This window comes from Schistocerca serialis, chromosome 5 (assembly GCF_023864345.2).
Source record: "Schistocerca serialis cubense isolate TAMUIC-IGC-003099 chromosome 5, iqSchSeri2.2, whole genome shotgun sequence".
Lineage (NCBI taxonomy): Eukaryota > Metazoa > Arthropoda > Insecta > Orthoptera > Acrididae > Schistocerca > Schistocerca serialis.
This window is the reverse complement of record NC_064642.1, coordinates 128,444,903-128,466,029: the sequence shown is the minus strand read 5'-3', so window position 1 is coordinate 128,466,029 and position 21,127 is coordinate 128,444,903. Positions and strand designations below refer to the sequence as shown.

The window sequence follows — 21,127 nt, the reverse complement described above, 5'->3', positions numbered from 1 at the left end:
CGTTTACAATATCTTAAAGCGAACTCTGCAACCTCCGGCATATCACCATAAAAAGCGATGTTCTACTTCTAGTCATGTTGGCTGGTTTTACGATGAGACAATGTGGTGACCTCTGGCGAGACGTCACGTTGTGTCCGCTTTTGGTTTTGATTGGCCTCAAGGCGCTGTCTCTCATTACCAGGTACGAAGTTCCCCACGCAATGAACATCTTAAACGGTGGACTTGTTGCCCCGCGCGACCTTTGGCACGTGCCTTTGCCTGTTCCTGATGAAAACGATACGACTTTATTGAATGTTCGTGACACGTTAAAAGTCTGCACCGGACCGAGACTCCAAACCGGATCTCCACTTTTTTGCGAACAGCACTGTTCCCCCTGAGAAACCTGAGCTCGCCTCACGGAACAAAACTACTGCTGCTACGTCGATGCCTCTCTTCTATATTTTACGGACGCTCTGTCAACTGCTGAAACCCACAGAATTGCACCAGGAGTAAAAGATGTATGCTTTGAGCATGTATTTTCATCCAATGTAGCACAGAAAGATAATTAAATACATGTTGTAAACGCTGATTAACAACGAACTCACATCATTTCATATCCTCACATGCAGCGGAATTCGAATGCTGATGCGATGCAGTTGGTTGAAGCGACACAAAATACTGAAGACTGATTTCATTACTTAAAGTAGCGATTCAATTCAGTAATTAAAAATAACAGTACAGAACTCATGATACGCAAATGTATGTTAAGACCATCACCTTAACGAACCCTATCTTTCATTTGAGGAAAAGGCCACAATAAATAATTTTTGCACAATTTAGCAACATAAAAACACTGTATTTCAGCTCTCTCTCTCTCATGTCTTTCAAATGCTATTAATAACAACTTTTTACACATAGCCACGGAGTCTAATCACATGCATACAAAAATAAAATTTTGCAGAATACTTGCTCGACAGTAAGTTGGTCGGACATTTCGCTTCGAAGATGGCGTAACTTATATTGTAACAACTCCCAATGTTAACTTCTGAAGGAAAATTAAGGCCATCATTGGAACAAACATTATGAATTTACAGCATGACACACAATTTATTGACGTTTTATTGCCCAACAAGTAGGAAAGTGGTATACACATTTTCTTCATTGACTGGAGTTCTTATTCAAAATTGCATCTATTTTGTTCACACTAGAAGCCTTCAAAGTATGTAATGGAACATCTGGTACGTGTGCTACGAAGAACTGATTTTTGCTATTGAATCGTGATGAAACTTAGGTATGCACCCAGCTCGCAGGTATTGTTTACAACCCAAATTCATATATTTGCTGTGCATTGTAAGAGAATATCATATTTGAGCCATGTCAGGAAAATGAGAAAGCATCTGGCATAGAACATCAAGTGCCTTAAGTGGACACTTTAGATGCTGGTTTCAAGAGAACTTTTCAACCATTATGAAGATGTTTAATAACAACAATAATACAGAAATAATTGACAACAAGATAAAAAAGCTGGATTAGAAAAGAACAAGGGAAACGTGTGATCGTCCTAAACCATATTCATATCGATTTGCAAGCAACAAACAAGTGATTGACGCATGCAGGTTTGCAAGACAGGAGATCAGGACGTTGCGACAAGGAACAGCCGGAAGTAGAGCCTGAAGGAGCAAGAAATAGATGATACACGCAGGTATTGTGGGGATCAGAAGGAGAATATACAGCACACTGGATTTGGGTCGAAAATTTTGGCACCCGCGGAATATTTGAAAAGGCTAAAACAACCCACGTGAAGTGGGCACAGGATTATAAATTAATGAAAGATTTCTCTCCATACAACAAATATAATCCCCTCATTGTTCTAGAAAATAAAAAAATGTAAAGTTTACTGGATTCACAGAATAAGAACCCATAAAATAATTCGTTCACATAATGGCACCTTCTCCGTAGATATCATTGCACAAAACCCATCATTTGCAAACCAACTAAAATACGGAGCCGGTCAAATAAAGGGATGCGGAAAAATAATCTAAATGACATGTGGAAACATAAAGAAGTCTGAACATATCGTCCTTATAGTAATATCGGATTTCGTTGTTATCCCAAAACGGACTTGAAGAGCGTACGGGACCCACAACTACATCATTACGCTCTGTTGTTGAGTTATACTCAATACCTGTGCAACAGTTCATCATGTTCTCAGAGAACACGGTTCACTGAGCGCAACTTACTGTTTAGGACGTTACCAGCACATCAATACAGTGTAAAAATGAATGAGCCACTAAAAATGAATACTAGTAACTACAGTTAATGGTCTCATGTGTAAACAGACGATAACACATTAAGGAAAGGTTCTCAGCTTGTTCAAGTCAAAGATAACCGAGCTAGAACGGTTCCGAGCAATGAGAAATGAGCACGCCAAGTTAAGAATAGAACAGCTGGACATATTGAACTGAAGAAAATATAGACGGCGGGTGAGAAAGTTCATCGGTTTCTGGGAGACGGGGAAGATATAATAAAAGACAACAGCTCGTGAAAGAGGAGATGAAACAAGTCTGCAAAAACATGAAAAAATGCTGGCAGAACGTGGAAGCAGCAGAGTGAAAAATAACGTAAAGGCTACCAAACGAAGGTCCATAGATGGCTTAAGGAAGCCTTAATAGTTAATAATAATAAATATTATTATTATAAATATAAACTAAATACGACAAAGAATGAAACAATGGTATAAAATATCAGATCAACTGCATGTATGATTGGGCTACTCAGATAACGACTAGGCAAACGTTTTCACACTGCAATGTATTTGAAATGAGGCAGACTCCTGCGTTCTCGTGTGACAGTATCATCGTGCTGTTTTCCAACAGGACAATGCTCGTCATACATGGCACGAGTCTCTTTGAACTGTCAACGTTATATTGAGATACATTCGTGGCCAGCAACATTCCCAGATCCGTCCCCGATAAAACGTGTGCGGGATCAGCTCGGACGTCGAACAGTTGTCAAATGCTATCTCCAGTGCGGTTCCAGACTTTCGTGGACGCAGACGCTCGTCACGTTAAGCAACGTTTGTAATCTGGAACATAAATGTGTTACGCAATTAAAAAACGTTACTGTAACATGTGGAAATTAACATGTGTGATTTACTCGTTATTTCTCTTGCGGATGCCCTTATCAATGTTTCCACAAGGTTCCACTGTTCAAAGATCCCTGGTTTTTCATGGGGCTCTGTCGAAAGTTTAATTATAACCACCCTGTGTATCAGCATCCGGCAACGGCCTTGCCGCACTGGATACACCGGTTCCCGTCAGATCACCGAGGTTAAGCGCTGTCGAGCGTGGCCGGCACTTGGATGGGTGACCATCCGGGCCGCCATGCGCTGTTGCCATTTTTCGGTGAGCACTCAGCCTCGTGATGGCTAACTAAGGAGCTACTCGACCGAATAGTAGCGGCTCCGGTCAAAGAAAACCATCGTAATGACCCTGGAGAGCGGTGTGCTGACCACACGCCCCTCCTATCCGCTTCCTTACTGAGGATGACACGGCGGTCGGATGGTTCTGGTGGGCCACTTGTGGCCTGAAGACGGAGTGCTGTCTATCAGCGTCCGACACCGATTAACCATATTCAAGAATTAGTGTGCTTGGGTAGCTCAGTTGGTAGAGCACTTGTCCGCGAAAGGCAAAGGTCCCGAGTTCGAGTCTCGGTCTGGCACACAGTTTTAATCTGCCAGGAAGTTTCACATCAGCGCACACTCCGCTGCAGAGTGAAATTCTCATTCTGGAAGTTTCTAACGATGTTACCTCCATGTACTGAAATGTCGTCTGCGAACAGCTATGCAGGGTTGCAGTCTTTTTCAGTCTAGTCCTTTCTGTGTAAGTGAACATCAACGGCTCTATCACTCTGCCTTTAAGATACGCTAGACGCTCCTTAGCTGTCGGTGGTGCCCTTGCATGAAAGGTTCACAGTGCGCTAAGCCATAGAGACCTGTAAGCGTGTAAATGAAACATCGACAATCTTCGTTGACTACATAATGCGATGAGTCACTGTTGAGCCACTTCTGCTCCTCAGTTGCTGCATCGGTATTTTGCCGAGTCTATGCAGTGGCGCCCACGTTATGAGAGCCGTTTCAGTTCTGAGTGTGTGAGATTACGAATGCAGCTGACATAGTTAAGCTTGCGGACCAAACATGCGGGAATTTATTTCCGTCTGCCTCGAAGCTGCGATTAGAATGTTGGCGGGAAACGACGACGACTTAAACGGCGACTGGCATGCATGCATGCATAAGCAGAGCATCCAGCGGTTGATTGCTGCGCGCCCAGGGTCCTAGGTGTGGCCGTGCAAGCTTCCATGTACAGAGCAAGGCCGCTATTAGCGCTCGGCGGGTAATGAATGCGCTTACTGACTACCGGCCTTGGGGCCAGACTCTGACAACTATCACCTCGCTCAGCGCTTTCCTCATTGCAAGCGCAAGATCGAATCTGACGAGAACTCAGTACAGAGGACGGATCGTAAAAAACGTCTTCAGTATGTGCATTAGATTTCTGCCGAAAGGCAGAAATCCAACTCACTTATTGTTCCGTACGTTTAGAAGCGATTCTGATGAAAAGACATTGTCCGAAGCCAGTCTGTGAGTAGATTAGATAACGCTACATGGGACGCTCTGATTCTGTGACACACATTTATTTCGCGCGTTAGCGTAGGTTTCATACCACCCAGGTCAGGTGAACTTACAAAACTATTATCTTAGAGTTGTCCTGACTCTTACATGAACCGCGACGGGGAGGGGAGGGAGGGAGGGAGAGAGAGTGGGAGAACCAACGAACTGTCGATTTATTACGTTTATTATTAAGAAAGATGAAATCAAATGACGTTCTAGAAAACGATGTACTCTACAATCATTAGAGGGACTTTAAGCCTGCACCATGAACACTATATCTTCTTCTTTATATAAAAAAAACCAAGCTTAAATTCGTAGAAATGATGCAGTGTCATGTATTCGAGCAATTTTCTGCTTTTTTTTCATACGTTAACATTTCAGTCCGTGGTGTCCACTAAAAGCATTTCTACCCATGTGCTCCAATAACCTGATCCACTGGAGCAATTTCACTAGAGACTACGTTCATAAGCAAAGAAACGTATCGAACTTTTTTTTTTTCCTGGTGAGATGTTTTGACGATAACGATGCGGAGTCAAAATTCCTCCGGCAGCATTCAAATACCTCAGCAGCACTCACATTTATGCTTTTGCCTGCGGTAAAACCCACTTCGAAAAATATGATGTAGGTCACATACGTACCATCGAACATACCTTGATACTTCAAGAATTGTCACTGCCTAGAGTTTCCTTACCGATCTGGTGTCATTACCTAAAATCTAAAGGTTTCTGAATCTACAGAGCAGGGTTGTCATTGCTGATGCGGTAACAGTTCCATGAATTAGTCTTGTGACTCGCAACACACACACACACACACACACACACACACACACACAGAACTTAATCGCGTAGTATGCATGCCGCTGAGGTATACGTCCCACTCAGGGAGTGCTCCATCATGAGTTGTCATTAGCACGCCTTATGACTACGAACAACATGGGTATGATGTGGACTTTAGCAATCCAGTACTAGTCCGCTTGCCAGTAATAGTCTGCTATAATTAAAACTCAGTAAATGCCACCCCGATATATGACTGTTTCTTTTATTATAATCGCAGTGGTGGTGCGATGCTAATTGTTTCTTAATTGTATTCCGTCAAGTATAACTGATTTTAATTAGCCGTGGTCTAAAAGAGAGCATTTTATGACAAACTACTGTAATGTACTCTTTTTAAAACCTTTAAATGCTGCACTGGTGTATGGTTATTTTATAATTAACTGAATTTCCATTGTGGGCCTCGAATTAAATACTTCACTACCATATTGGTGCCTAACGTGTGGGCTTAACTAAATTCAACACCACAGCACTAAGGAGAGAAGATTCAGGTATTATGGAATAATTGGACAATTTGGAATACCGCGCACCACTTCTGAGGGGTCCCATGACGCTTTGTAGTGAACGCAGACTGCTTGCCGGATTTGCTTTCTTCGCTGTACAAAAACGCAGGTTTCAGTTACGTGAAATTTCTGCAGGTTAAGTTTTCAAAAATCTGTATGAAACAGTGAGTCTTAAGACATAGAGATTAAATGTAATAGCTATTCACAGGATATCAGAATGTTCAGTTTCATTCTGGAAACATCCCCCAGGCTGTCGCTTAGCCACATCTCCGCAGTATCCTTTCTTCCAGGAGTGCTAGTTCTACAAGTTTCGCAGGAGAAATTCTGTGAAGTTTTGAAGCTACGGGACGAAGTGCTGGTGGAAATATATCTGTGAGGAGGGGTCGTTATTCGTGCTTGGATAGCTTAGACAGTACAGCACTTGCCCACGAAAGATTGAATCTCGGTCCGGAACAGTTTTGACATGCCTGGAAGTTTCGCAGATATCAATTTATTATCCAATGGCTGCTTTTAGTTGGTTACTTTTTCTTCAGTGACAGATAGGATATTTCTCCAAATGGGCATGTTGGGTTATACGGAAACTCAGAGTCCTGACGCACGTGTTCCTTGTTAATTAATGCGTTCTTATGATTCGCTCTCTTGTTAACCGAAAACTCTGACATTACCGTTTGAGGTATCACCATCACCGTAAAAGGAGACGGCGAACAGAGATACGAAATCTGTGACATCATCTATAGTAACCTGTTCTAGAAAAGTCAGTTAGAGTTCGAAGTAAGATTTTAGCAACAGGCCGAAGGCAAAAAAGATTCTAAGGCTGGCGAATGAAAATGAAGAAACCAGAAACCTCCAAAGCACAGGCGGCGACTCATCAAAAAATTACAATTTACTTCGAAGTGCGACTCCAGTGGCGATGATGTATCTTTCCATCCCGATGTATGATCTAAAATGGATTTCGTACCATCTACTGCACGAGAGACGAAAAAGGAGAGATCTGAGTGCTATGTGAGTGCACTTCGATTGTGCTGGCGCAGATAAGGGAGATTATGAAACTTCCTGGCAGATTAAAACTGTGTGCCCGACCGAGACTCGAACTCGGAACCTTTGCCTTTCGCGGGCAAGTGCTCTACCGACTGAGCTACCGAAGCACGACTCACCCCCGGTACTCACAGCTTTACTTCTGCCGGTACCTCGTCTCCTACCTTCCAAAAGGTAGGTTCGCAGGAGAGCTTCTGTAAAGTTTGGAAGGTAGGAGACGAGGTACTGGCAGAAGTAAAGCTGTGAGTACCGGGCGTGAATCGTGCTTCGGTAGCTCAGTTGGTAGAGCACTTGCCCGCGAAAGGCAAAGGTTCCGAGTTCGAGTCTCGGTCGGGCACACAGTTTTAATCTGCCAGGAAGTTTCATATCAGCGCACACTCCGCTGTAGAGTGAAAATCTCATTCTGGAAAGGGAGATTATATTTGTGATTTCTGCAAATAAAATAAACTGAGTTGGCTTACTAAGTTGCAAAAATGTAGGCCTATTACGTATCGTGCAGGGTCGTTAGAATTAAATTTTCGCTACTTTAGAGGATCCCCACAAAAAAACTTTGTGGAAGCAACTGTAAGGGCACGTGGAAGAGAAATAACGAATAAACCCTTGAAGAAAACACATTTTTAATTCCCAGATGAGAAGGTGACATTTCTTAATTGTTTACCAGGTTAGAAACGTTGCTCACTGTGACGATGATCTGCACCTTCGACAGTCTGGAACTGCAGCAGAGATAACATTTCACACCTGTTCGCAGCTCTTTGCGAAAGGTGGACTATGAAATGTTCAATTGTCGGACAAACCTTGTGCACTGCTTGAAGATCTCACACTGCGTGTAGCATTCTCAGGTATTGCAACAGTAACGTCTTCAACAATTTGTGGCGCAGTTGGCCGTCGGCCTCTCCCAGGACCAATTCTCAAATCGCCAATTAATTCGAATTTCCGAATCATGTTCTTCAAACCTGGTGCGGTAAGAGGACCTCTGGCCATTCCTTTAAAGCGGCGATACTCGCGAAGAGCAGCACCATTGCTGTTATTTTGATAAAGCAGCTTTACGAGTAATTCCCCTCTCACCTTGTTGAGACCCTTGCTGACTTTTTCCGACTGTAGTCCACACAGATGCTTGTGTTTCAGTCCTACGTCGCCGCACCTGTACGTAATGGCAAGTCATGACATTAACGCTACTAACGCAGCAAATGCTGCAGGACACAGTCAGAACATCATTCCTATAAAGTCGGATATCCATACAGTAATAAATAAATATCCATACAGTAAAATGTTTTCCGTCTAGTACATGTTCAAGTAGCGCAAGTTTAATTATAACCACCCTGCATTACACATTACGTATTTACAAACTCCAGTTACATCTTTTTTTTTTTGCCAAATGTAGTCTGTTCTCTACATTTTCAACTCTCTTTTCCATATTACGCGACTATGTCATAATTCCCCCAATTTGATCCTTTTTTATTTAATTTATTTAAAAAGAATAATTGTTTCAAAATACTTTTTTCAGAAGCTATTACAATAATCTACAATATGTACTCGTTTTTGGTATTTTAATCATTTATGTAGTAAATTACGATAAAAATGTAAATGGTACTCGATAATACCCAAATCTAGGGGTCGGGAGAACTGTCGGAACTATTAGACCTATGCAAAAGAAAAGGCTTGCAGCACAGATACTAGAATACAAGGTAGGAATTAATCGCAGGCGAGCTGTGAGGTGTGACGTCACCGTGAATCCTCGCGCTGCGCCGCAGTGCATTGGAGCTTACAGGCACACGGCGGGCACATATTTAACTTATACGCAGGTATGAATCTAATCGAGATTTCCAGGTTTTATTGTCTTACTATGCTATATGTATGACTATTTTCTTCTATATTCGGTGAAACGCTAATGTATGCTTCCGAACTGCGCTTTTCTCGCATTTTGTTAGTAAGATTGCGTTTCCAAAACACTAAGGCTTAAATCAGTATAAAACTACGTGGAACGATAAATTGCCCCAGTCTTCTTTTTAACAACGACTTCACTAAGAAGAGGATATTTCCATAAGTCTCTGACAAAAGCTGACGCTTTATATGGTAGGCAACGTAGAATTGCAGCCTGTGCCGTGTCTTCAGATGACCAGTTAGTACACCGTCTTTTGTTGCTGACAGTCAGAAAAAGAGCCCTGAATCACTTTCTGAACACATTTTAATTTCATCTAACTCAGCCCCTCATCGAAAGAGGTGGTCTGCAAATCTGCATTACTTTACTTAAGGTCTTTTATTTCTGTTTCCATAATTTCTTGTTGTTCACGTAAGCACGCACTGTCGCATTTAAAAGTAATGTTTGTTTTTATGTTGATGTTTTGTTAAGTGGTAAAAAATGGTTCAAATGGCTCTGAGCACTATGGGACTTAACTTCTGAGGTCATCAGTCCCCTAGAACTTAGAACTACTTAAACCTAACTAACCTAAGGAGATCACACACATCCATGCCCGAGGCAGGATTCGAACCTGCGACCGTAGCGGTCGCGCGGTTCCAGACTGTAGCGTCTAGAACCGCTCGGCCCCTCCGGCCGGCGTTAAGTGGTAATTTCTTCATTAAGTTCGTAATCTATTTACCCGTAAAATATACTCTGATTCTTTACGGTAGCTTCGTCTTTGGGCCCGGTTATTTCTCTCATTATTAGGGTCGTTACTACACCCTAAATCAGCACTGGAGGATGAGTTGGAATAATCTTAAACTTGCGTTTCGAAGGGATATCAACGGTTGATTTTTCCCATCCCTTTCATAATTCTAATGCGCGAAATGTATTGATCAGACACAAGTACCGTATTTTGAACTGAAAACGAATCTGCACGGTTACAAGAATTTATCTATTTTCGTTTCGTCTCATTGTTTTTAGGAAATATATGACACGTGTTTCCTAACTCATTCAGTTGTCTGTGTGGTTAGCACAACTGGCGATAGCGCAGCAAGCCTGTATTTTTTACTTACCAACTTAATCTAAAAATCCGTCAGTACACTGATAATTACGATGTAGCTCTGAACTCAATCGCCATTAACTAATAAAAATTCACACTGCCGTGAACAGTCTTGTTTTCGCTCGGAAATTACTACAGAATATGCTATGGAAATGGAGAGCTACTGACCGCTTCTGCCGGCCGCTGTGGTCGAGCGGTTCTAGGCGCTTCAGCCCGGAACCACGCGGGTGCTACGGTCGCAGGTTCGAATCCTGCCTCAGGCATGGATGTGTGTGATGTCCTTAGGTTAGTTAGGTTTAAGTAGTTCTAAGTCTAGGGGACTGATGACATCTACATCTACATTTATACTCCGCAAGCCACCCAACGGTGTGTGGCGGAGGGCACTTTATGTGCCACTGTCATTACCTCCCTTTCCTGTTCCAGTCGCGTATGGTTCGCGGGAAGAACGACTGCCGGAAAGCCTCTGTGCGCGCGCGAATCTCTCTAATTTTACATTCGTGATCTCCTCGGGTGGTATAAGTAGGGGGAAGCAATATATTCGATACCTTATCTAGAAACGCACCCTCTCGAAACCTGGACAGCAAGCTACACCGCAATGCAGAGCGCCTCTCTTGCAGAGTCTGCCACTTGAGTTTGCTAAACATCTCCGTAACTCTATCACGCTTACCAGATAACCCTGTGACGATACGCGCCGCTCTTCTTTGGATCTTCTTTATCTCCTCCGTCGACCCGACCTGGTACGGATCCCACACTGATGAGCAATACTCAGGTATAGGTCGAACGAGTGTTTTGTAAGCCACCTCCTTTGTTCATGGACTACATTTTCTAAGGACTCTCCCAATGAATCTCAACCTGGCACCGGTCTTACCAACAATTAATTTTATATAATCATTCCACTTCAAATCGTTCCGCACGCATACTCCCAGATATTTTACAGAAGTAACTGTTACCAGTGTTTGTTCCGCTATCATATAATCATACAATAAAGGATCCTTCTTTCTATGTATTTTCAATACATTAAATTTGTCTATGTTAAGGATCAGTTGCCACTCCCTGCACCAAGTGCCTATCCGCTGCAGATCTTCCTTCATTCCGCTGCAATTTTCTAATGCTGCAACTTCTCTGTATTCTACAGCATCATCCGCGAAAAGCCGCATGGAACTTCCGACACTATCTACTAGGTCATTTATACATATAGTGAAAAGCGCCCGCATCTCGTGGTCGTGCGGTAGCGTTCTCGCTTCCCAGGCCCGGGTTCCCGGGTTCGATTCCCGGCGGGGTCAGGGATTTTCTCTGCCTCGTGATGGCTGGGTGTTGTGTGATGTCTTAGGTTAGTTAGGTTTAAGTAGTTCTAAGTTCTAGGCGACTGATGACCTCAGAAGTTAAGTCGCATAGTGCTCTGAGCCATTTTTGAACCAGCCACACAGCTGGTCTGTTAGTCCGTAAGCTCTTACTTTGTTTATCAGGCGGCAGTGCGGAACTGTATCGGAAGCCTTCCGGAAGTCAAGGAAAATGGCATCTACCAGGGATCCGGTATCTAATATTTTCTGGGTCTCATGAACAAATAAAGCGAGTTGGGTCTCTCACGATCGCTGTTTTCGGATTCCGTGTTGATTCCTACAGAGTAGAATCTGGGTTTTCAGAAACGACATGATATGCGAGAAAAAAAAAAAAAAACTCAGATGTTAAGTCCCATAGTGCTCAGAGACATTTGAACCATTTCCTTGACCGCTGGTTGGGTTCACTTTAACCCCAGCGGCGGGAGTTGCTACTGCGCAGACACCTCGTCATCCTTACCGTGTCTTCTACTATCCGTGGCTAGCAGTACGTGAGTAGGATCAAAACACAGAAAGACAAGCGTGGCGTGGAACAGACTTTAATGCGGCGAGTACAGTGGTCACGACAGGAGACACCCCCGGCGCCGCCTACGCGCCTCGGCCTTGACGCGGGCAGCTGCGAGCTGTCGGGGCGGCGGCGGCGGAGGACGAGGTGGAGGGGGAGGAGGCGGGGGCTGCGGAGGGGGTGGCGGCGGCGGCAGGCCGTCGCCGGCGGCGCGCGGCGAGGGCGGCGCCAGCAGCGCGGAGGCACCCCTGGTGGGCGGCGCGGCGAGGGCGGCGGCGGCGGGCAGCGGCGGCGGGGGCGCGGCGCGCACCAGCCACGCGTGCTGCGACAGCCGGTCCGCCGACCAGCGCTCCGCCGGCAGGCGCGCCATCAGCCCGCGCAGCACCTCCTCCGACACCGCCTCCAGGCTGCTCGGGAACGTCACCTGCCGCCACGCGAACTCTCTGTCACTGGCCGCGCACAGTCGCACAGGAGAACACGGCAAGTGCCGTAACCAGATTTCCCAGGAACTTGGCCTTGACGGAGTCAATATACACTGAAGCTCCAAAAAACTGCTGTAGGTACGCGTATTCAAATACAGGGATATGTAAATAGGTAGAACACGGCGCTGCGCGTATATAGGACAACAAGTGTCTGGCGCAGTTGTTAGATCGGTTACTGCTGCTACAATGGCAGGTAATTAAGATTTAAGTTAGTTTGAACGTGTTATAGTCGTTGCACGAGGATGGGGATGTGCCATTTCTCTGGCGCGCTGCGTATCCGGCACTATCGATAGCGACTTGTATTTCTGTTTCCATCTGGTTCGGCCTGCGCAGGCGCTGAGGCGGCTGCTGCCCTCTGGAGCGTTTTCCGCGCGCGCGCTCGGCTCGGCAGTTGGATTCGCACCGAGCTGGTGATATTTTGTCTTCCGCCCCGGCACGGAGGTGTGGTCTCGTTGTTGGCTGCTTCGTTGATTTGGGCGTTGGGCAGTGTGGCGTGTTGATGATGTGGTGTAGTGGACAACTGATGGATCCCCGCACGCGATCGCTCGAGGTTCTCCGCCTCTGAAAAGGGTGCCACGATATCGCTTGGGTTTCCGCACCCAAGAGTTGTAAGGACTGCAGGGCAGCCTTTCTGTGTGTTTGCTCTGTCCGGTCTGCGTGGCGGGGTTCGTTTCACCTTACTTCAGCTGTTGTTTATATTTTCTGCGTGATTCCGTTTTAGCCGGAGTCAGGGTGTCGAGTTTTCCGCTGGTGTGTTCCTGGTCGTCGCCCCTGTTTTCCCGCCTCGGGGGGCAGCCGTATCTGTTGGTGGGAATTATTTGGCAGTGTGTGTTTTGCGTGGACCCGATGTGCTCACGTGCCCTGATTCTGAGTTGAAATTACTGTGGAGAGGCTGGCTCGGATGCTGGAGCGTGTGTTATTGGTTTTCCGGCATGCTGGGGACGGCGCGCGCACCTGTTCCGTTTGTGATGTGGCAGCAGTCTGATATTTTTATGTGTGCTTGTTAAGTTGCTAGCAACTGCTTTTAGCCTTGTGCTTACTTATTTTTATTTAAATTGCTGGGCATTGTCATTTGTCTGTTCTTTTACCTTTATTTATTTGTAGTGTCAATTAAGCCTAAGACGATGTCCAAGGTGCTAGTAATTGATTTTAACCTCGTGTGTACTTAATCCTATTTAAATTCTTGGGCATTGACATTTGCTTGTTCTTTTACTCTTATTTATTTGTTGTGCCAGTTAGCCCTAAGATGATGTCAGACCTTGGCATCTGTCAACCTTATTTTGGCTACCAGCGCTCAGATGTAATACTGCCGGGCCTATCCCGGATTTGTCATTAATTGAGAGCCTTTTATACTGTATTTTTAGAAGTAGGTTTGGCAAGTGCACTTGCGTATGGTATTTATTGTGTCCCCCCCCCCCCCTTCTTGTAAACTGATTTTGGCAAGATTGCTAGGTGGCCTGTGTTATTACCTATGTTTGTTTGGCCGCTGCTGTAGTCGTAATATGTTTTGACCGGCAAGCGGCCCATGGTGGCGAGAGTCTGAATGTGTTTTGCGCTGTTGATGTTGGGCTTTGCCGTACATATATTTAGTCATGTACGCGTTGTTGTGTTAAGCATTTTAGGGCATTTTTAATTGAGATACCTGTTGGATATTTTATCACTCTTTTAAAGAAGGTATAGGAAGGAGTAACTTCAACTGAAAATTTAATTGTAAATTATACATTTGTGCTTCACATTTAAAAATTTAACTGTCTTAGGTGAAAGTATGTAGTTTAATGCACAATGGTTATTTGTTAATGTATCAAATTGTAAACAGTTCTGAAGTTTCTCTGTTTACCTGTGGTATATAACATTTTTATTACCTCGTATTGTAAGCAGCTTGTTTTGTTTGTGTCACTGTAGTTTGTAAGCCACAGTGTAATTTATTACAATTAATTAATTGTTTTGGGGAAATAAACCTTGAATTGTATGTCCCCTTTTCATTAACCGAATCCCATCCAAATCGTCCGCTCGGGGGATTTTCCCGTACGACCATTTCACGAGTGTACCGTGAATATCAGGAATCTGGCAAAACATCAAATCTCCGACAATGCTGCGGCCGGAGAAAGATGCTGCAAGAACGGAACCAACGACGACTGAAGAGAATAGTTCAACGTGTCAGAAGTGCAACCCTTCCGCAAACTGCTGCAGATTTCAGTGCTGGGCCACCAACAAGTGTCAGCGTGCGAACCATTCAACGAAACATCATCGGTATGGGCTTTCGGAGCCAAAGGTCCTCTCGTGTACCCTTGATGATTGCACGACACAAAGCTTTACGCGTTGCCTCGGTCCGCCAACACCGACATTAGAAACATGTTACTGGCCGGACGACTCTCGTTTCAAATTGTATAGAGTGGATGGACGCGTACGGGTATGGAGATAACTCTTGAATCCATGGACCCTGCATAACAGCAGGGGGCTGTTCAAGCTGGTGAAGGCTCTGTAATAGTGTGGGACGTGTGCAGCTGGAGTGATATGTGACCCTTGATACGTCTACAAACGACTCTGACAGGTGCCACGTACGTAAGCATGCTGTCTGATCACCTGCATCCATTTCTGTCCATTGCGCATTCCGACGGACTTGGGCAATTACAGAAAGACAATGCGACACCCCGCACGTCCAGAATTGCTACAGAGTGGCTCCAGGAACACTTCCTCTGGCCATCAAAGTCCCCACACATGAATATTAATGAGCATATCTGGGATGCCAAGCAACGTGCTGTTCAGAAGAGATCTTCATCCCTTCGTACTTTTGCGGATTTATGGACAGCCCTGCTGGTGTCAATTCCCTCCAGCACTATTTCAGACATTAGTCGAGTCCACGCCACGTCGTGTTGCGGTACTTCTGCGCGCTCTCGGAGGGCCCTACACGACGTTAGGCAGGCGTACCAGTTTCTTTGCCTCTTTGGTGTAAGAGAACACGTGTCTCTGCTTGTCCGTGATACTCCACCGTTTTTTCAGAAATGACCGCCAAAGTTTTCGAGGTATTTTCCGCTACTTCGCGTGCGTTTTACCGCTCGGTATCCTCAGACGAAATGGTGGCACAGCGGTTAGCGCCGCGGCTTCTTAATTTTTTTCCCCGTTTTCGAAACCCGATTATTACTTTCATTTTTGTCTTTCATTTATATACCTATTTAAATACCTATGTCTGTAGAAGATTACTACACGAATGTTTTACAATGTATATTGTATAATGTCGTCCTTATTAATCTACTAATTTTATGTCAGAGGTAGGAATTAAAAACATAAAATGAAAATAAAAAGGAAAGAAAATTTGAAATTGTTTTTGGTGAAAGTTTTCTAGTGTATCTTGGTTCATAATCAACTGCAAGCGGCAGTTTATGGAAAAGCGGTCCGTTATGCGTGGTTTGCCACGGCGTTATTGCCAACGCGTGAAATCTTCAGCAGTGTTATGGACGTATCTTTCCCGAGTGAGATTCACACGAAGAAATGTCGCTGTGCCAAACTGTCCTTCGCGTGATGCTCGTGGTCTTCGGAATATCCATGTTTCGGATGTTTCTACGATCGGTACCATCCAAGGGAATGCAACAAATCTTCCTGAAGATTAAACATAAGAACAAAATATAACAATTAATGTAAGAACGTATATAAGAATGAAATATAAGAATACGAGACTTAAAAAGATGGTGACCGCTGAAAATACCATATACACATATATTATATAATAAATTTGTAGGCCTAATACTTATTGTAAAACCCAGTTGTAATTTTACAGTCAATGTAACGTTATTGTATCCTCTAACTTGGTAAGAAACGTTCGTGTAGCAACCATTTACGTAGATGGGCAGAAAAATAAAAAAATATAAAATAAATAAAAGCAAGAATCGGGTTTCGAATGCGGGATGCAAAACTGGAAGTCCGTGAGCTAGCCACTGTGCTAAAAGGCATGTGAAATATCTCGAAAATCTGAGCGTCGTTTTCTCAGAGACGGTCGAGTATCTACGGACAAGCCGAGACAAGTGTTCGCTCATTTTGGTTCCTCTTCCACTGACGGAAGTTTCCGGGAAATTGTGTTACGGCACTTGTCGTGCTCTCCTCGTCAGACTAGAGCACTACAAGCGCTCGCTCGATCCGCGTAGCGTTCTAGCGGTGGCTGTGCACGAGAGAGGGAGCTTGCTAGCAATTGCCGAAGATGACCGACACCACCTCGCCGGGTGGCGTAAGCGCTTCCATAGTCATGTGGATGCGCAAATGCCGCAAAGCTGCAGTGTCCGCAGGTTGATGCTCTTCTGCTGCACTAGCGCTGCTGCTTTATGACTAGCAAACCGTCACGTTCCCTTAGCCGTGTGGAAAGGATCAAGCACATACGTAACTGCACGCTTCACAGGCACACACGCGCAAGCGTTCTGCGCAATCGTGCTTGGGCATGTGCAGGATAAATTTGCAGAAGCCTCAGGATTGTACAAGCTGCTTGACGCGTGGCTGAATTTCAGTTATGCAAAGTTGTGTGGTAAGTTCCTATGGGACCAAACTGCTAAGGTCATCGGTCCCTAGGCTTGCACAACTTAATCTAACTTACTCTAAGGACAAAAACCATGCCCAAGGGAAGACTCGAACTACCGACGGGGTGAGCCGCGCGAACCGTGGCAAGGCGCCTTGGACATGGCGGCGCAGGCTTGTGTATGCATATAAGTGGCAGCATGCTTGAACGTATGTATCACGAACAGAGAGGCAGCTGCAATCATTCGGCAGTAATTTGATTTTTTCAAACCCGTTAAATGACATTTTGTACAAACATCAAATCACAGCTGTGTATTTCATGTGTTCATAACTCCTTGCCGTCACGAAAATCGCAGTGTTGCTCTTATTCTTTAATGTGATGTAATGGAATTCCTGATGACTGTATCCTTCTTTCTAATCAAAGGCGTAACGATGACAGAAGGTTCAAATACGATGGCTTGCTCAAAAGCAATATCTCCGGATTCGAAAATTCTTCAACCATATTAAATAAAACGAACGCTATTAACATAGAAGGGATCGGTTGGTAGGACATGTTCTGAGGCATCAAGGGATCACCAATTTAGTATTGGAGGGCAGCGTGGAGGGTAAAAATCGTAGAGGGAGACCAAGAGATGAATACACTAAGCAGATTCAGAAGGATGTAGGCTGCAGTAGGTACTGGGAGATGAAGAAGCTTGCACAGGATAGAGTAGCATGGAGGGCTGCATCAAACCAGTCTCAGGACTGAAGACCACAACAACAACAACAACAACAACATTCACATTCTACACCTTTATTCTCCGTGTCTACATATTTGTCAACATAGGTTGCAACGAACTCATTTCTCGCAACAAGAGACCAGTTTGTTGATACCGTCACTGCAGAATGTTTGGCTGCCTTGACGGAGCCCGCTGTGGCCGAGCGGCTCTAGGCGCTTCAGTCCCGAACCACGCTGCTGCTACGGTCGCAGGTTCGAATCCTGCCCCGGGCATGGATGTGTGTGATGTCGGTAGGTTAGTTGGGTTTAAGTAGTTCTAAGTCTAGGGGAGTGTTAAGTCCCATAGTGCTCAGAGCCATTTGAACCATTTGAATTTGACGGAGCTACTACCTCATATCTGCTTGCACTGATTCATCGCTATCAAAATGAAATCGTCGAAAGTGTTCTTTAAGTTTTGAAAATACATGAAAATCGGTTGGGGCCAAGTCGGGACTGTATAGAGGATGATCGATGACACTGAACCCAAGGCTTCAGATTGTTGCAGCGCTCGTGTTTGGTCTGGTATGCTGGAGGAGTGGATGCTCTATGTGCAGATGAACGCTTCGAATTCAAAACTCGATTATAGCACGCTGTTTCTCAGGCGCCAAGATAGTTACTTTCTCCCCGACGTGTTACACGTTACAATTCGGAGCCCTCTAGCGGCAGACGGCTGCAAATGTGTAGACACGAAGAATATAGATGTAGAATGTTTATACCATTCATTTTATTTATAAAGCTTCTTAGAATTTCTACACAAAAGACACGGAGGCTACAGTTTTCAGCACGCCCTCGTACATTCGTCCATTCATCCGGAGTTAAACATGCCAGGTCACTGACTAATCATGCTTTAATCTACAAATTATGTTTCCTTTTTTTTCCTACAGAAGCAAATAAGCTGCCAAAGGCAGCATATCGTCGACTGAACTCGACATATTTCTGGTACAAACTGATGCTTGTAGGAGCACCGAGGATGTAGAGCATATATTATTACCACCAACTTTCAAATCGCACAATGATCACCACTCAAAGATAAGGGAAATAAGAGCTCGTAGTAAGGCGTTCAGACAGTCGTTTTTCCCTCGCGCGATCCGCAAGTGGAACAGAGGGGGAGAAATATGACTTTGGCGCGAATTGTACCCTCCGCCACATACCGCTTGGTGGCTAGCGGAGTATATATGTAGATGTAGATGCTCGTGTCGTGTGGAAGCGCGTGCGTGCTTGCGAAAAGCGCTAGCGCGAGGGTTACCTGTCAAGCACGCAGTTACGTGTGTGGCCACCTTTAGATCGAACTCGCCAAGTGCTCGCCCATTCGCAACTGTGAAAGACTGAACCTCGTGCATAGTGAGTAATGGGAAACGACTGCCGCTGACTCGCCCTGCCGCTGGGATGCAGTGCTCTAGCTCAGACACAGCACAGCAGACACTATTTATTTACAATAGTAATCCTCAGAACTCTACGACCGTTTAAGCCTGAAATACAAGCACACTGGAGAAAACGTGTCACACAGCTCTGTGGTCAGTTGATAGAGATAGCTTGTCGTCGACTTGCACACTATCTGGTGTGGTCGGCTGTCACCTGAGCACAGATGTATGTGACTAATGTTTTCTGCATGTGCTTATATTTCAGACTTAAACGATATTATATATTCTTTCCGGACGTCCTCTATATTACACGATCCTTTTTTCCGAGGACAGCCTACACAAAATCTGACGCGGCGTTTAAAAAGCGCCAGTCCACGCAAATTAACAAGCTCTCGTTGAAAGATACGTAATAGGATTACGTAGTAGGATTTACTAAAGCTGCAGTTCGTCATGTTGCGACTGTAAAAGGAAAAGAAGATTAATGCTCCGATTGTCTCTCTGCTTTACCCATTACAAGACTGGAAGGTACCATATCGTCTTAGACCCTATATTTACTGGACTTTTTTTTTTTCTTCTTTCTTTCGGTCCCTAGTATCGCCTCTGAAAGTTGCCAACCCTGCAGTCTTAGCAACAACAGTACAGGTACATGTATTCCACTGTCAAAGGTTCAGAACGGTTTTCGCTTAGAATTTTCGACTCTGTCTTTTCCACGTCATGGTCCCTTACCTCAAATTGATACATTTACTCTTTTCCGTCACGCCTGAAAGTGTGTTACATCGAAACCGAATCACTCTAAACGGAGTGGTCAGAAACAGCCTGGAAAGCTTGTAAGGGGGTTTAAGGGTAGGTTGTTAAGAAAAATAAATTCGATACGTTGTACCGTTTCCGAGCTATTTAACACTAAATTTAGCCAATCAGGGCTTTGCGCACGCAGATTCGAGCGGCCCTTGTAACATCCACGAGATAAATTTTAGCTACAGTACGACGAGAGGAAATTATGCCTCTAACAGTTATAAACATTATCTATCCGACATATAGAAAAACAGTAAACTAAAACAAAACGACGACAAATATTAATTATTTATATAATATTTTATGATTAATTGGACATATCGATGGGTATCATACAAAGACAATGATTAAATTCCTTTTATGATCTGCGTTCGTCTTCCTTTGTTTATACCTTTATTTGGTTGGCTTTTGTAGGTTGCGGACGCAAGACGCATATCAAACTGAGGTCTGTTAAGAAATTGTAATTATTTGTTAATTATTACTTGAGAATGGAGTTCATTAATATTATAAACATGAGTGAATAATTAATTGTAACTTTAATTCCTCTCTCAATAAACATTATCTGTGTTAATTATTTCTTTCCGCTGCAAGGAGCGCAGCCATTGATGATAGCGATTTGTATCGCATTTTTATCTGTGTTTCTTAAGAAAGTATGAAAGGTTTGTTTGATGAAAGTTAGTCTAAATAGTGCACAATATAAAAGTAAAGTTTAATAAGCCTTAATTCAAATACTTATCCTGTTAAAAGGAAATTTACTCCAACAATAAAAAGTCTCTGTCTATTGTCTGCCGCCATCTTAACAATTATCTCAGCGGCAAATTCAAATTACGCAACTCTGCAGACATAAATGCCGAAAGTAATAAAAATGTTTAAAAATGAAAGCACACCGGTGGTCCCGAACTCATTTTAATGAAAATAATTCGAATCAGATTGGTTCTTTAAAAACAGTGCACATAGCACGATCCATATAACATACTTTTCTTGCTGATGTATGGAGCCGAAATTAATTACGCACGAGTTGCGAAGAATATTGTTTCAGGTAACATACGTCAGTGTTGTGAGCGGCTGATATTCGGCGGATTTAATGATCATTTTGCTGAAGATAGCTGTTTCCATCATAATCAATAATCTGTCGTATGAACTGTGATTTTAGTGACACACAACTTACAGACAACACTTTAACACGACGTTTATTTGGATTTATTTAGCAACTTGGCCAAATCTTTAGCCGGGAGAAAAAAAATTATTTTGCAATTACTCACTGTAATGAAATAATATTATCATCTTCATTTACAAATTAGTTAAATACCAAACCACTGAATAACACAGCGAACGCCACACCCTACAGATGCAGTTAGTGTCAATTGCTCTCTCAGCGTAGGGGACAGCGCACGAGACTGCTCAGTCTTTGGCTTGGGTT

At 44.0% G+C, this 21,127-nt stretch overlaps 1 protein-coding gene across 1 annotated transcript in view; it reads right to left on the bottom strand.

Moving 5' to 3' along the window:
- LOC126481792 (uncharacterized) overlaps positions 1-21,127 on the bottom strand; it is a 327,057-nt gene that overhangs the window by 271,067 nt on the left and 34,863 nt on the right. Inside the window, exon 6 of the mRNA XM_050105747.1 lies at positions 12,096-12,239. Within this exon, the coding sequence (XP_049961704.1) occupies positions 12,096-12,239 (144 nt within the window). The remainder of the gene's footprint in view (positions 1-12,095; positions 12,240-21,127) is intronic.